This window comes from Corvus moneduloides, chromosome 17 (genome assembly GCF_009650955.1).
Source record: "Corvus moneduloides isolate bCorMon1 chromosome 17, bCorMon1.pri, whole genome shotgun sequence".
In the NCBI taxonomy this organism is placed as follows: domain Eukaryota; kingdom Metazoa; phylum Chordata; class Aves; order Passeriformes; family Corvidae; genus Corvus; species Corvus moneduloides.
The window spans coordinates 475,939-490,429 of record NC_045492.1 but is presented as its reverse complement, the minus strand read 5'-3'; the positions used below and the strand labels follow the sequence as shown (position 1 = coordinate 490,429).

The 14,491-nt window shown below is 49.7% G+C and overlaps 1 protein-coding gene across 4 annotated transcripts in view; it reads left to right on the top strand.

Moving 5' to 3' along the window:
* The window catches only part of NDRG3 (NDRG family member 3), a 64,721-nt gene that overhangs the window by 46,023 nt on the left and 4,207 nt on the right, over positions 1-14,491 (top strand). For all 4 annotated transcript variants that reach the window (XM_032126729.1, XM_032126733.1, XM_032126732.1 and 1 more), the window contains 10 exons: positions 6,256-6,361; positions 7,046-7,166; positions 7,658-7,720; positions 8,044-8,104; positions 9,729-9,815; positions 10,348-10,404; positions 11,571-11,674; positions 12,062-12,127; positions 12,591-12,642; positions 13,966-14,013. In XM_032126729.1, coding sequence (XP_031982620.1) covers positions 6,256-6,361; positions 7,046-7,166; positions 7,658-7,720; positions 8,044-8,104; positions 9,729-9,815; positions 10,348-10,404; positions 11,571-11,674; positions 12,062-12,127; positions 12,591-12,642; positions 13,966-14,013 — 765 coding nt within the window. The remainder of the gene's footprint in view (positions 1-6,255; positions 6,362-7,045; positions 7,167-7,657; positions 7,721-8,043; positions 8,105-9,728; positions 9,816-10,347; positions 10,405-11,570; positions 11,675-12,061; positions 12,128-12,590; positions 12,643-13,965; positions 14,014-14,491) is intronic.

Genomic DNA, 14,491 nt, shown 5'->3' with positions numbered 1-14,491 from the left:
TGACCAGCTATACAAGACAGACTGATAAAATTAGCAGAGTATAGTGGATGAATTACACTGATAAGTATTAGGGAAAGGTAATGTAAGTTTTTTAATGGAAGTCCTGCTCTGCAGAGCTGTTGGAATCCTTCAAAAGAGTCAGTAGTGATAAAGAGAATTCAGTCAGTGCAGCCTACTTTGGGTTTCCAAGAGACAGGACCATGAAGAGTCTTAAGACATATATCTTAAGGGACTTAGGATGCCATGCAGTCAGAGGAGAAGTCCACTGATGGATGAAATACTGATTTAAAAAACCCCAGCATTTGTTTTCACAGTTGAGATTACTTGAGCACTCTGTAGAGCTGTGCTGGAACCTGTGCTGCTTAAATATACTCTTTAGTGGTATGGAAAAAGTGATGGAAGGTACAGCGACAAAAGTTATGGGCCTTTGGGTAAACAAAGTGTGCTACATATTGAGTCAAACCTTCCTAGAGTGGAAAATGAAAGCATGTGCTCAGGGCTGATGATAACCCAGAGGCATAAGACCTTAACATTGCAAGGGATGAGTGACAATGTCAGCTCAGGGCTTGTGACTTTCAGCAAAGTAAATCAATCCTTGTTCATCAGGAAGAGAGAACAAACAACCCCATTGTGCTGCTTCGTGCATCCACAGCATGCCTGCATGTGTTTGACATCCCGCCAGCCCCCTTGGCTCAGCAAGGACGGAGCTCCCTGGAGCAGTTTTGGAGGACAGCAGTATGGTCAGGGTTAGCTGCTGTACCAGGGCTGGCTTGACTGTCTAGGCACATCAGCCTAGAAAGGGGCATGTGAGAGACACAAGCTATTAGGGTGTCATTTCAGGGGAGTATGGAAATGGGGTTAGTTGCTCCCAAGCTTCCAAACCAAGGGCCAGGAGATCTCATGCAAAATCAGCAGATACAAGATGGGGAATTACGTGGTTCTTTATCCCACAAATTAATAAGGTTCAGCTGCTCTGGTCACAGGGGGGGAGAGAGGTACCAAAGACACAAGTGTTCGGGGGTTGCAGCTCCATCCTCAGAAAGTTGAAGACCACACCTCCAGTTCAGGAAGTCTTATTTGACCTACAGATTGTTGGAGGCTGGGAAACTGTTACCAGACGCAAGTGTTTGAGGACTTGTATAACACTTTCCTTTTCCACAAGCACAGGCTCCTGAAGTCAGCCCAGCAGGCTACAACTACAGCTGGTCCTTCTGTTCCTCCTCCATCACTGCTCTTCTCATTCCTGGCCCCCAGGCACTGCTGTTGTTTGAAGCTGTGGCTCCCAGCTGTGCTGAGTGGATCGATGGCAGCTGCCTGCCCAGCCTCAGCGCTGTGTCCCAGCAGTGAGTGTGGCACAGGCTGTGCCCGCAGCTGGCGAGAGCTGGCTCTGGGAGCCACGCTGCCTCCGCTACCCATGTCCTATTTGCAGCAGGTGGGCTGCAGCTGCAATTTATTTTTACCTACTATACAAATAAAAGCAAAAGATAAAAATCTCTTCAGAAAAACCTCTGATAAAATTTTCAGTCCCTAAGTGAAAATTGAATTTTATCCATCTCTTCAAAATACAGCCTGTGGATCCTGATCTTCTCTTGCGTTCATCTCCCTTGTTTTGTAGACTGCAGGTTTGTAAAAGTTTGGCTGTCTCCTGGCCACATGTTTTCCACCTGCCTTCTTGTATCACTGCTTCCCTGCAGTAGACCAGATAAGTGTTCAGACCTTAGCTGGAATTAGGCACCTGCAGGGCAACAACCCTTGAATCTCTTTTCAGACTACACTGATGCAGTGTGTCATAGCTGGCCTGAGCAGAGAGCAGAAAGAAACCAAGTGTGCCAGAGTCTGGAAGTGTCTGTTTCTTTCTAGCACATTTCTACATGAGCAAAGGGCAAATATGAGGAGAGAACATGCCAGAATTGTGTTTTGGAACACCAGCAGTTAAGGAAGCATTGATGCAGTGTGACACAGGCAGGACATCTCACTGGGCAGCTGTGAAGGGTATCTACAAGAAGGACATGAAGAAAGTCTGTTTGTCAAGGACAGAGGGTACAGCCTGCCAAGTTCCTGTTCTCTCACTGAGTGCTCTGGTACCCACTGTAACTGGGTATTCTGCTCCATGTTTGAGAGAGTAATAAGCCAGCAATAATGTAACAAAATAATAACTTTTGGGGGGCAGTTCAAGGTAGCAGTTGTATTGTGTAAGTGTAGAGACTGTTGTTGTCATCTAAAGCCTAATACCTAAGCTCTGGTTTAAGCCTCTGTCTCATGCTGTCTTGTGGCTTTGATGGGAGAGAGCTGTTGTGGAGACACAGGTAATGGGCAGCCATGTGTGCTCTAATTGTGTGTCATCTGTAAATGATTTTGTCCTTTGCAATCAGAGATTGAGGTAAAAGCCCTAAAACTCCAGGGCAAAGTTTCAGAGAAAATGAAGTTCACTGGAAAAACTGACATGGAATTACCTGTAGGGAAGCTGGGGGTAAAACTCAGTCTTACTTCTCCAGATCATCTTGAAAAAGAGATCAGCATGATCAGCTGATATGCAGCTAAAAAAGTGAAGGTAGAAGCCCTTATCTAGTTGAAGTGGCTGCTGCTCCCTTGGTAGAAAGAAGAAAGCCTTGGAAAAAGGCTTTTAAAAGTAATACACTTTATTCAGAGTAGAGAAGGGTAGCTGCTTCCCACGAGGAGGATTTCCACCTTGCTAGGGAACTAGCAGGAGAAATACAAAGTAACCTTAAACTCTCCCAGACTGAGGCATTGACACTGTACAGGGCAGAGTAAGAAGTTTGCAGATTTAGCATCTTACAAGTGCTGCTTGCTGAGATTTGTTAAAGATGGGATTTCTTATGTTGCTGCTATGTTCAGTGTTGTGCTGGTTTGAAGGACAGGTGTCTGCCAAGGAAGGCGGGAGCCTCCGTTGGAATGGAAAATGTGACCCCCTTCCCTCCAAATTATGATCACTTTGAAATTTAGGGGCTTTCAGGCAGAGCTACGGGAGAAGGAGCAGCAGCTCTTTGCTGGTGTGTGTGTGGGTGCCAAGGCACACAAACAGCAGCGCCGGCAGCACCAACGAGCAGCAGCAGAGCCCAGGGCCGGCCTCTCCCGGCCGCAGGCCCTTTCCCCTCGGTGCAGCTCCGCTCGCGGCCGCCAGGGGCGCTGGTGGCTCCCGGCCGGGCAGGGCGGCTGCGGGGATTCCCCCGCGCCTGCAGGGGGCGCTGTGGCGCCAGCTCGGCCGCCTCTGCACGCGGTGATGGCGGCCGGGCCGGCGGGAGGGATGGAAAAGGGGCTTCCTTGGCAAAGCCCCAGGGGCAGCCGGGCCCCTCGGGTGCCGCTCGGGAGCCGGAATGGAGCGCAGCAGGAACCTCGGAGCGGCGGCTGCCGCAGCGGAGCCGGGCGCACCCGGGTGGCAGACAAAGCGTAGCAGAAAATTCCACAGCCGTAGCAGGAGCCGCGGGGTGTCCCGGCGGGCACGGGGGGTCGGGTTAACGTGCACTGAAAGAGCCGGAGCAGCGGCAGAAAGCAGCGGGGCCCGGCAGCGGCAGCAGCCGGGAGATGCTCCCTCCGGGAACGGGGACGGGGTCCCGGGTTTTTCCCCTGAGGCACCCGAGTAGATGGTGAGGGTCCTTTCCAGTCAGATCGGGTGTTAATAAGGTCCCAGTTCACCGGCTGCAGCAACTCGACCGTTCCCCTCCAATCCCGAGAGAGAGCCAGGAGCTGAGCCCAGCCCTCACCCCCCAGCCAAAACTCTCGAGGTCTCTCTGCCCTTCCCAAGAGAAAAGCTCCCGGCTAAGAAGCTGCAGCCAGCTGCACCCCTTCGTCCCATCTTGGCCACTTCTTTTGTCTTTTAAGTACTGGTTGTTATCATTTCTTAGGCAACAGATGGGAGAAAATTCCCTGAAAGAAAAAAAAAAAAAAATCCTAATCTCCAACAAGTGTACATTCCCTGTATTTGAATCACTAATACGACTGAAGGAGTAGCAGGGTAGTCCCCTTTCCCCCAAAGTGCAGTTTATAGAGTGTGCAAAGTCAAAGTAACCAGGAGAGCAAGAACTGATTATTAGCTCAAGGAAACTTTTCCTTCCCCACTTGAGAGCTGAGATCCAAGCTCGGCGTTGGAAAACAGAAATGCAGGGTGCTGCAGTTTGAAACACATTGAGATGCTTGGACAGAGGCTCTGAAGGGAAGTGGGTGTGTCTGTTTCTAGTACCTCGTCCTGTAGCTTACCTAGTAAAAAGCATGTGTGGCCTTAGCAGTAAGATCAGATGTAATTACAGAAAAGACTGTATGCAGACATATTTCAATATCATCAGCTCTTTTGTTGCTTTCTGTGCTTTTCTTATTGTTGCCTCAGTTTAGTGGTTTTGCTTCTCTTTGATAGCTGACCTTTTGCTGCTGCCTATAGACCCCACCCTCGTCCCCTGCAGGTGTATCTTCATGAGCTGTGAGTCAGTTTAATTGATCTTGTGCTCAGGGCAAGGTTATTCCTTCTGCCACCCCATGCACTCCCCTTGGGCTCTGAGCCAGAACCAGCATTTGCCAGACCTCTCTGTGAGCTTCTTAACTCACTAACCTGGCAGAAGTCTAACAAAGTAAGATTAATTTAAAAACAAAACAAAAAAAAAAGGCAGCTGGATAGTTTCCTGCCAGCTCAATGAGTTCAAGCTGCTTATGGAAGAGCCTAGCAAGTGCCAGAGCTGGCAGAGAGTCTTGCTCGTAGTGGCAGCCTTTAGTCCAGCCCTCTGAGGCGTAGGGGAAGTGGGGGTTGCAGGCTCCAGCCACTTTGGCACTCGCTGCACTCTCCACTTTCTTCACTGTGTTTCACCATTCCAGCCACCTGCACTGCCAGTCACCACTCTTGGCCTTCTCTGAAAGTGGCCACTTTAGTTAAAGGACTCTTTAACACCTGCAGGCTTGGAGAGCACTGAACTGGAGTTCAGTGCTGTGGCTGCACGGCACATCCTTCAGGAATACAAGACAGAGCTGTGCCCAGCTTAGCAGAGCAGCCTTGAGAGAGCTGAGTCACGGGCAAGGGGCAGAGCCTGCAGGTTTTCTGGAGGCTGAGGAAGCAGAGACTACACCCTGGGCTGCCTTGTGCAGCCTTGCTGTGAGGGCAGGAATTCCTGCCACGTGGACACACGCTCAGCGCACACAGACAAGTCCTTTCCTACCCCCACAGTCCCTTCCTAAGGAAGACAGGTGAGCCTCAGGTGAGGTCACTTGCAGACAGGTCTCTGCTGCTTTGTAGGTAAGTACTCCAGCTTCTGCACATGCGCAACCCAACAGCTGCATGCAGGCAAACCCAGCCCCATTTGGAGGACAAGGACAGCCAGGGGTGTCTTGTCATCCTTCAAAGGCAAGCTCAAGAAGGTTTCAGGCTACCACAGGTGATTTGGCTGGGGCAGCGTCCTCCTGTTGCCACACTCCTGGGGCAAGGGGAGAGAGAGGCTTTGGAGTCCTCAAAAAGAAGCACAGCTGGGGGAAGGAGGGTCTTGCACTGCAAGAACTAAATCAGTCTGCCCCACAATCAGCCCTCAGAGTACCCAGAAAGTGGGGGTGAGGTGGATTTCTGGTGTGCTGCAAACCAGGTAGTCTCACCAGTCCTGTATTTGGTTTAATGACTTTCAGGTCATTCGAAATTAATTTCATATACTTTGTGTAAACTAGTAAAACATATTTTTGAGGTCGTAATGTCCTGTCTTCAAGCTGAACCATGAAGCTTTTTCCTAAGCAGGTACTTTCTTAATATCAAGAAAATAATTGGTGCTTTTTACAGTTTCTGTAAGTGGATGTCTCTCCATTGATTGGTGTAGATGAGAGAAGGGACCTACAGGTGATGTTGTATACCCAGCTTTCCTGACATCTCCACAGCTTTTCCAAAGTCCATAGTTATCCCAGACATCTTGATCATGGGAAGATGCAGCCCCAGATCATTTGCACATCTGTACAAAAGCAAGCTGCTTTGGGCAGTGGTTGGACACAGAGGTTGAATACAGAGATTGGATCCACACAGGGCTGTCGATTGGCCAGGTTGGATGGGTCTTGGAGCAACCTGATCTAGTGAAAAGTATCCCTGCTCATGGCCAGGGGCTGGAATGAGACGATGTTTAAGGTCCCTTCCAACCCAAACTGTTCAGTGATTTCAAGAGCTGTACTGTGAGTAGGAGAGCTGTGTTAAAGTGGGAATGAGGCCCTTGCTGCTGGCCCTCAGGGTTCCCTGTGCAGGCAGCACATGTAACACTGGGGCTCCTTCTTCTCTCTCTGCAGGAACATGACATTGAGACAGCTTTCGGAGTGGTTCATGTCACCATGCGGGGCACGCCCAAGGGGAACAGACCTGTCATCCTCACATACCATGACATTGGCCTCAACCGTAAGCCCTTGCATTCCCAGGACCCTGAAAAAGTGATTGTTTGTGGTATTTGCTTTTGAGCGTGGGGAGTAGCAGGCCTGGCATGGAGCTGAGATTAGATCATTCCAGGGTGAAAAGATAAAGGTCTGCAGGAGAGAGAGCACGTGGCGTGCCCCTGTCCATTCCAAGAGCCCTTGAAAGGTAGGGCCAAGGTGGAAAGGTGGAAATAGGTCCACCCAACACACTGTAGTGCTCTAGCTGACTTGCTACACTGTGTGATAGGGTATCCATCCCTGCGTGCTGGGCAGGTGAACAAGTTCCTTCTACATGGCTGCAGCAGGAGCGTAATGATCTGGTGGGCTCAGCTGATCTTTTGACATGTCTTCCCACCCAACATGTACTGTTACGTTCACACAGGTGCTCCTCTGTGAGTGCTTTGAGTACCCAGGTGCTGCAGGCCCTGCTTTCTGGGACATCGCAGGCTGGACTCTTGTTTGTGTGCCTGCCCTCCAGTCATGGCAGTTCCATTGCTGGGACTCACTGCTGCATTGCAGTTTTGAGGCACAGCACATACACCATCCAGCACCCACTGCTCTGTGGGCTCAGTGGGGACTTGAGTTCCTGCAGGTGTGTGCCGTGGTGTTTGGAGGGTGGCTTGCAATAAAACTTAAGTAAATGTCTAATTTCTTTATGTTGTTGTTGCAGACAAATCCTGTTTTAATGCATTCTTTAACTTTGAAGACATGCAAGAGATCACCCAGCATTTTGCTGTGTGCCATGTGGATGCGCCAGGCCAGCAGGAAGGAGCTCCCCCATTCCCATCTGGGTAAGAGGTCTGCAGAGACCCATGTTGTTCAGTCTGGACTGAGGTAGTACCCAGTTTAAGCCAGCTGGGACTGCCAGGCTGAGTGTAGTGGTAAGCAGCTGTCAGCAGCAGAGGAAATGGCAAGATGAGGAGGCTTCCCAACGGGCATTCATGGAACTCTCCAATTACTAAGACATGGGTAAAGCCCTCACTAGTGCTGAGTCTGGTACCAGCTTTCTGACTTGAACATGAGCCCAGCACACTGCAGTCAAGCTGGTATTTCATCTGTCCATCCTGCCACAGAAGTCTGACTGCCCAAAAGACCCCAGCTGTGTGTTAGTCTTGCTCTGAGGGATGGGATCCACACAGTCAGCTGAAACATACAGTATCGTTGCACATTAAAAACCTGTGCACATGTCTGTCAGATGTTCCTTGTCCCTCCTCCTACCTTGAGTGGAACTGGAAGGTAACCTCTGTCAAGCTGCATTTGGAGGTCCTCTCTTGCTTTTCAGGTACCAGTATCCCAGTATGGATGAACTGGCTGAAATGTTACCTGCTGTTCTGACACACCTGAAGTAAGTCTCTGAAAGGAAATGGGGTGAGCCAGCTGGATACCGCTATTCCAGCACCTACCTCTGTCTCTGCGTGCTGTGTCTGATATGCTCACTGAGGTGTCCCAAGAGGCACAAGCATCTCCCAGTCAGTGTGATCCTGTCTAGCTCTGTGCTAGGAACACTGTCTGCTACATGAGCAATTTATGGCTGCTGCATCATTGCTGCATTATTTCGAAAACAAACCATAAGTGCACATCTGGATGCAGAGGGGAAAGGCTTTGCCTCTAGGGATGCTTCAGCTGAGCTAAGTTAGTCTTGCTGACTGTGAAATGCCTGTATTTCAGCCTGAAAAGCTTCATTGGGATTGGCCTGGGAGCTGGTGCTTATGTCCTCAGCAGGTGTGCAGTAAGTATCTCTTCACTGCTGGTGACTCACGTGGGCTGTGGTCGTTGCTGATCAGACTGATGGTGTGGGGCACAGGCAAAGTAGCAGTCAGTAATTACAGCAGGGCTGCAGGGAGTCACGGGAGAGCTACCTCCGTCCAGATGGTTATGTTGTAGCAGTCAGGGTTACTCTGAAGCTGTGCCAGGCGTGGAAAGATTGTAATGTGATGCCTTGGAGTCAGCAGAGCCCATCCTGAGTGCTAGGAATAGCCAGTCTTGAGTCTTCACAGAGACTGGCTGCATTACTGTGTGCTGTGTGCAGTGTTTGTAGCACCAAAGAATTGATGTGGTGATGTACTGCAAACTGGTGTTGATGAGGAATGTGCTTTGTCACTAGAAGGAAGCGGATTTTGCTCCACCCTTACACAAGAGAGCTGCCTCTATTTTGGTACCTGGTTATACATTTCTCTCAAGTGTAGTGTTCATGTGAAATCAGCGGGCATTGTTTAGCAGCCCAGGAATTTGCCTGAGTGTTTCAGAAATAGTGTTAAAAAAAGCCCCATACATGTGACATTTTCAGTAAAATTTGCTTCAGGTTGATGAGTGCAGAGAGTTGCCAGTTGTTCAGAGCGCTATCATTTCTTCAGGCCACTGTGCTGGGCAGCTGCCCCTCCTACACAAAGTTCTCTGTTTCCCATTCTCTACAGTCAGGATTGAGCCAGGGCAGTGTGAGGCACTGGTGTTTCACTGTTCCTTGCCTTCTGTATCTTGGGTAGTTTTCAGCCTTGCTAAAGAGGAGTTTGTGCAAATCAGCCTTAGTCCTCAGCAAAGTGCCACAGGGCCCTTGCCATGCTCCCTGGGCTGCGGGCAGTTTCCTGCTGAGGACAGAGGTGTTTCCTTCTGCTTCACATCAGTGCAGTAGAGCAGGAGAGCTACCATAGAACTTCAGCCTTGGAGCGAGCCCAGAACTCAGAGGCTAGTTGCCTCTGATTTCTGAGTTTATGTTTGCAAGCAGTTCTCGTAAGTGCTTCCTACCTGTGCTGCCCAGGTACAGCCCGAGGTACACTGCAGGGTTTTGAGTTGCTGGATGAAGCAGGGGAAGGGGTGTCTGCAGGCAGGGAGGCAGCAGGGGTGCTGTCTGGGCAGTGGGTATCCCTGTAGCTCAAGTTTTCCATGCTGCAGGGGTTTGGGGGCCTCAGCACTAACTCCGCTGCCATTTGCCTCATCTCCACTGAGAGACTGCCTCTTCCTTGAGGAGAAGGAGGTGCTCTCTAGGCACAGGAGCCTTTCCAGGTTCCTCACAGAGGTGCTGGATTGGAGCAGAGAAGGTTGCTGCTCCCAGCCCTGTAACACACAGGGCCTGAGCAGGACCCGCATCTGTGCCAGGTGCACGGGTCACCAGAAGGCACTGCTGAGCCTGTAGGTCCTATGGAACAATCAGTCCCTCAGTGCCACAAGTGAATCGAGTCTGGTCTTGCTGGGAGCCACTGGCTGCCAGCTGTTACCCTGGCACAGAGGAGCTCCCTACTTTGCATTTTACTTTGTCTCACACCTTTTGCAAGAAATTTTCCAGCTGCTGCACCAGCTGTTGACCACTGTGTGGGCTGAATTATCCTTCTGATTGTGCCTCTGCTCTCTCCCCACAGCTCAGCCACCCTGACCTGGTGGAGGGACTTGTTCTTATTAATGTTGATCCGTGTGCAAAGGGATGGATTGACTGGGCAGCATCGAAGGTGAGATTCTGCTTCCCCACACATCTGCTCTCCACAGCACCTAATGAACAGTGTAGAGTAAAAAAAAGGACATAATACAGGAATTTTTCCATTTCTGGTGAAAAATGCACGATTTATTTTCTGTCCCTGCTGCATTCTTGGTCTGGGTATAGTATGGCCTTTGCCTTAGGGGCAGGGGTGGATGTGATCATGTGAACAAGGAATGCAGGTAAACTGCTTGGAGCACTCAGCTTTCCTCTGATTTAGTACTCCTGCTTGCAGGCTTCATTTGATTGATATTGATATCTCTTAATTATTTTTGTATTCTGGTCCCTTGAAGTTATTCAAGGTTTCAAGTATTTTGGAGAGCTGTGTTGTGTGTACAGTTTCTTTGAAGCTTTACGTGTCCATCCCAAGCTTCAGGCATTTGCTTCTTATGTAATTTGAATGGTTTCTTCATTGTTTTCTTGACTCTGAGTAGCTGTTTTGCAATGTGTGATGAAACTGCATTTTCCATTTACTCTCCTCCTCATTCATGGTCACTCTTTTTCAGTTTTCAGGCTGGACAACCAACATTGTGGATATTGTCTTGGCGCATCATTTTGGCCATGTAAGTACCCAGCAGATGTTAATGTTGCCTGTGCAACTGTACATGGAGCTATAACTTCTGCATGTGTCTGCTCCCAAATAGTTCTGGTCCATCAGATAAGGCCACAGGTAGTACCATTTTCTCTGTGTGTCAAGCTCACATCGGGGTTGGCATGCTGGGGGGCACACACATCCTCACTCTTGCCCTAACTGTCTCCAGGCCATGCACTGGTGGTGGAACTCCTTTGTGGTGCCCAGGACGCTATCCACAGAAACAAATGGCAGCCAGTTCTCTGTAGCCAGCATGGAAGCCTTTGGACTGTGGGTAGAGCACAGGTCAGCTGGGAGCTGACAGTGGGATCTTGTATCTGTCCAGATGTTGAACTGCTGCATTCTGCTCTTCCTCTTACCCTTCAGTTTCAGCAGAGGCAAACCAGCCCCTCCTGAAAACTTTGGATACTGCAATGCCTTCTCTTTGGGATTAGCTGTCTCTCAACCAGCAAGCTTACTGGGCAGTGACAGGGATAGTGTGTTTGCACACTTTATATGCTACACAGCAGATCAGTCCGTGACCTGAAGTCCTCTTGCAACAACACATCAGCACTGGAAGGAGAGCTTCCTTCTCCAGCACTGCTTCCTCCTGCACACATCCTGTTCCCTTCCCACTGTCAAGCCCCTTCATTGTATGTAGTGCTTCCTTGCATTCCCTGCTCTCTCTGGCTCTCTAAGAATGAAGTTTCTTCTTAGAACTGGGTGCTGGGATTGAACTTCCCTTTGATCACAGTCTTTCAGCTTACCTATCAGCCTACCTTACAGCTTTGCTTCTTAAACATTAAGCATACGTGGAAGACCTGCCTAACGCAGAGTGATTTGTATCTGTGTAAGCATTACTGAGGCTTGGGAGTTAACTTATCCCATCTCAGGATACCTGTACTCTTGCTGCAGCTTGTGCATTGCCAGTTGTAAAAGTGTAGTCACATTACCAAAGCGTGGCATGTACCAGCACATCACATAAACACCTCATGTCTCCAGGATCCTGATGCAGTCTGGAGTCGCTGCCCTGTGGTGTCACTGCTCAGGGAATGACATGTATGGACACACTTTAATGCTTTGGTATTTTTATGACTATTGCTTCTTTGCTTGTCAAAAGTATGTTTCCTGTCTTTCAATTTTTCTGCTTTTGTACAGGAGGAACTGCAGGCAAATCTAGATTTGATCCAAACATACAGGCTTCATATTGCGCAGGACATTAACCAAGATAACCTTCAGCTGTTCCTCACCTCATACAACAGGTATAGGATAACTTTTTGCCTAACAGACAGCTCCTACAGCTTCCCTGCTCAGTAGATTTGCTGCCATATGTATTATCCTATTGGGTATTGTATCAGGGGAAGCTTTGTCCTAAGCCTAGTCTTCAGCTGTTTCCTGAGCCAAGCCTAGCCCTTGTGTCTGCCCCCAGACCCTGTCACACCTCAGTAGATCATCTCTGGGCACACAGCAATGCCATGAGAGGATGGATCCTGTTTTCTGGGAATGACTACTGGGGCTCCTGCTCAGGGCATGACACACAGAGTTGCCTGGGTGGTGGAGCCAGCACTGATAGTTGGATTTTGTGTGCCCCTTTGATATCCAGTTTCCTTTGCAAATTTAGTGGAGCATTGTTCTGTTTTGTCTTTCAGTCGTAAAGACCTGGAAATTGAGAGACCAGTTGTTGGTGTCAATGAAACGATTGCAAAAACACTCAAGTAAGTTGTCTGAATCAGCCTATCTCAGTTGCTGACTGTGCAGTCTCTTCAGCAGAAAAGATGCTGTTGCTTCTCAGCAAGAGCTGCACCAAGCCCAAGTGCTGGGAAGATTGTCCAAGACAGTCCCAGGCTGTGGTGCAGGACTGTCAGCTGCAATGGGGCAGAGGTGTCTGGAAGTCCTCTCACTAAGAACACATTGAGATTCTCCAGAAGGCAGTGTCAGAGGCTCATGTTTGCAACAACAGTGGTGGTTGATATGCATGGAGGGGATAGTCTGGGTGCGTCTGCAGGCCCTGGAGAATGTTTTGGTACAACAAAATGCCGAGGTGTGATGGCAGGCAGGGATTTTGCCAAGCCTTTTTTTTGTTAACCTTTCATGAGGGTGTTGGTTCACAGAGCTCAACCTTCTTAGAAATCCCTTGGATGCACTTTGAGTAACACCTCTGTTTTGGTTTTTGAGCAGGTGCCCTGCCTTGCTTGTTGTTGGTGACAACTCACCTGCTGTGGAAGCAGTGGTATGTATCCATGAGCTCTTTGCTCTTGTGACATTAGCCCCACAAGTCACTTCGCAACCCTGCAGTGCTTTCACCTTGCCCAGAATTAGTTACAGACAGTGGCTCTTTGTCCCGAACTCTTTTCCAGTCCCCCAGCTAGTCGTGGGAGAGCCAAGGCTCAGGGGGCCTGAGTGGCCCTCAGGGCAACTCCAAGGTGAGGATGGCAGAATCTGAATGAGCACCCTGCTCATTCACCCTGCTCATCAAACAGGTGATGCAGAGGACCCTGTTCAGGATCGTGCATCCTTCCCCAAGCTGCCTGCAGTTTGGTTCAAGTCTTGAATTGCTGTTGTTTTGCTGTTACACTGAGGCTACCTGGGGATTAAAAATAACTGAGTGTGACTCCAGTTCTTGGGGTGGGGAGCCATGTAGAGCTCTCTTAGAGCACTGCGTCATCAGGAAGGCAGCACGTAGGAGCTGTTGTCCTCTGCAGACACCCATAACCCACTTCCCTCCCAGCACAGCTGTAAACAGGGCACGGTACAGGGTAGTGTGTTTGTGGTGGATGTTGCTCCTCCCTGTCAGCCAGGGATTGTGGGGAGACCAGGGGGTTGTCAACAAAAGCAGCTGTCTAAAACTGTGGAAGAGTGTAGGAGTCTCCTAAAGCAGTAACTTGAACCTAGGAGCCATATATGGAGAGCATTTTATGGCCATGGGCTGTTCCCTTGGTCTGTTTGATCTGGAAGTCTGAAATTAAGTCTGCAAGTTTTGACTTTTCTAGGATAATGTCCTTGATTCCCATTGCTTACTGGCCACAGCACAGTGTGGGATAGGGTCTTCTGCATCTTAGTGTGCCTGTCTGGCTGCCTAGGTTCCCAGCCCTCCTCTAACCTCCCCTGCTGAGGTTGCTTTTCCTAGGGCCCCTGCCTATTCCCTTTTTGCAGCAGCCTTACAGAGAAGAGGTGGTGGTGGCCCCCTTGTCTGGCCAGGGGACTGAGTGATGTCCCTCATGCTGCACAGAAATCTCCTTCCCTCCCAGTCTTGCTGTCAGAGCGCAGAAGGTGCTCCAGGGTTTCATAGTGCATCCCAAAACTAGGGGATGATTTCACTTGAAGTCATGACCTGTCATCACAAGGTCCCTTGGATGGAACACCTGCCGTTCCTCCCTGGATCTTTTATTCATTGTTCACTTCCTACATGATCTCTGCTTTCTTGCTCAGTCCTTCCTGGCTCCAGAGAAAGTGGCTGAAGACAGCCACTGCTTCTGGTGCAGCTACCCCACATTTTACATCTGACTCTTCAAGTTTTCTGTGTGACACCATGTCCTTCTCTCCTTTTTTCTAGGTTGAATGCAATTCACGTCTTGACCCAACCAAAACTACCCTTCTAAAGGCAAGTGCCACTCTAGAATCATTCTGGCCAGCACAAAGACACTATTTTTGCTCATCTCGTTAGATTTTTGCCTTCCATACATTTGGCTTTAAGAAGTTTGTGGACAGTCTTTCAGGGCTGTGCTCTCTCCTCCATGGAGCCAGGGCTGAGAGGGAAGAGTTTGTCAGGGTCCCCAAATCCCTGCTTTATGGCCACCTTCAACTGGTAGGGAAGACCCCTGAGATTAGAGATGCCCTCCACCCTGCTCTCTGCAGCAGCAGCATCCTTTTTCCTAGCTTTGTACCAGTCCTGCCCACCCTCACCTGTGGCCCTGCAGTGTGCCAGACAGCAGCTGGATGGAAATGCAAAGTGACAGGTTTGGCTGGGGGAGAGGTGGCAGTGGAAGGTGCTGGGCTTCTGGAGTGTGGCCTGAGATCACCTGGTGACATGGCCTCCAAAGTGCAGGGTTCCCTCAGCAGCAGGTCCCTGAAGGTGTGCC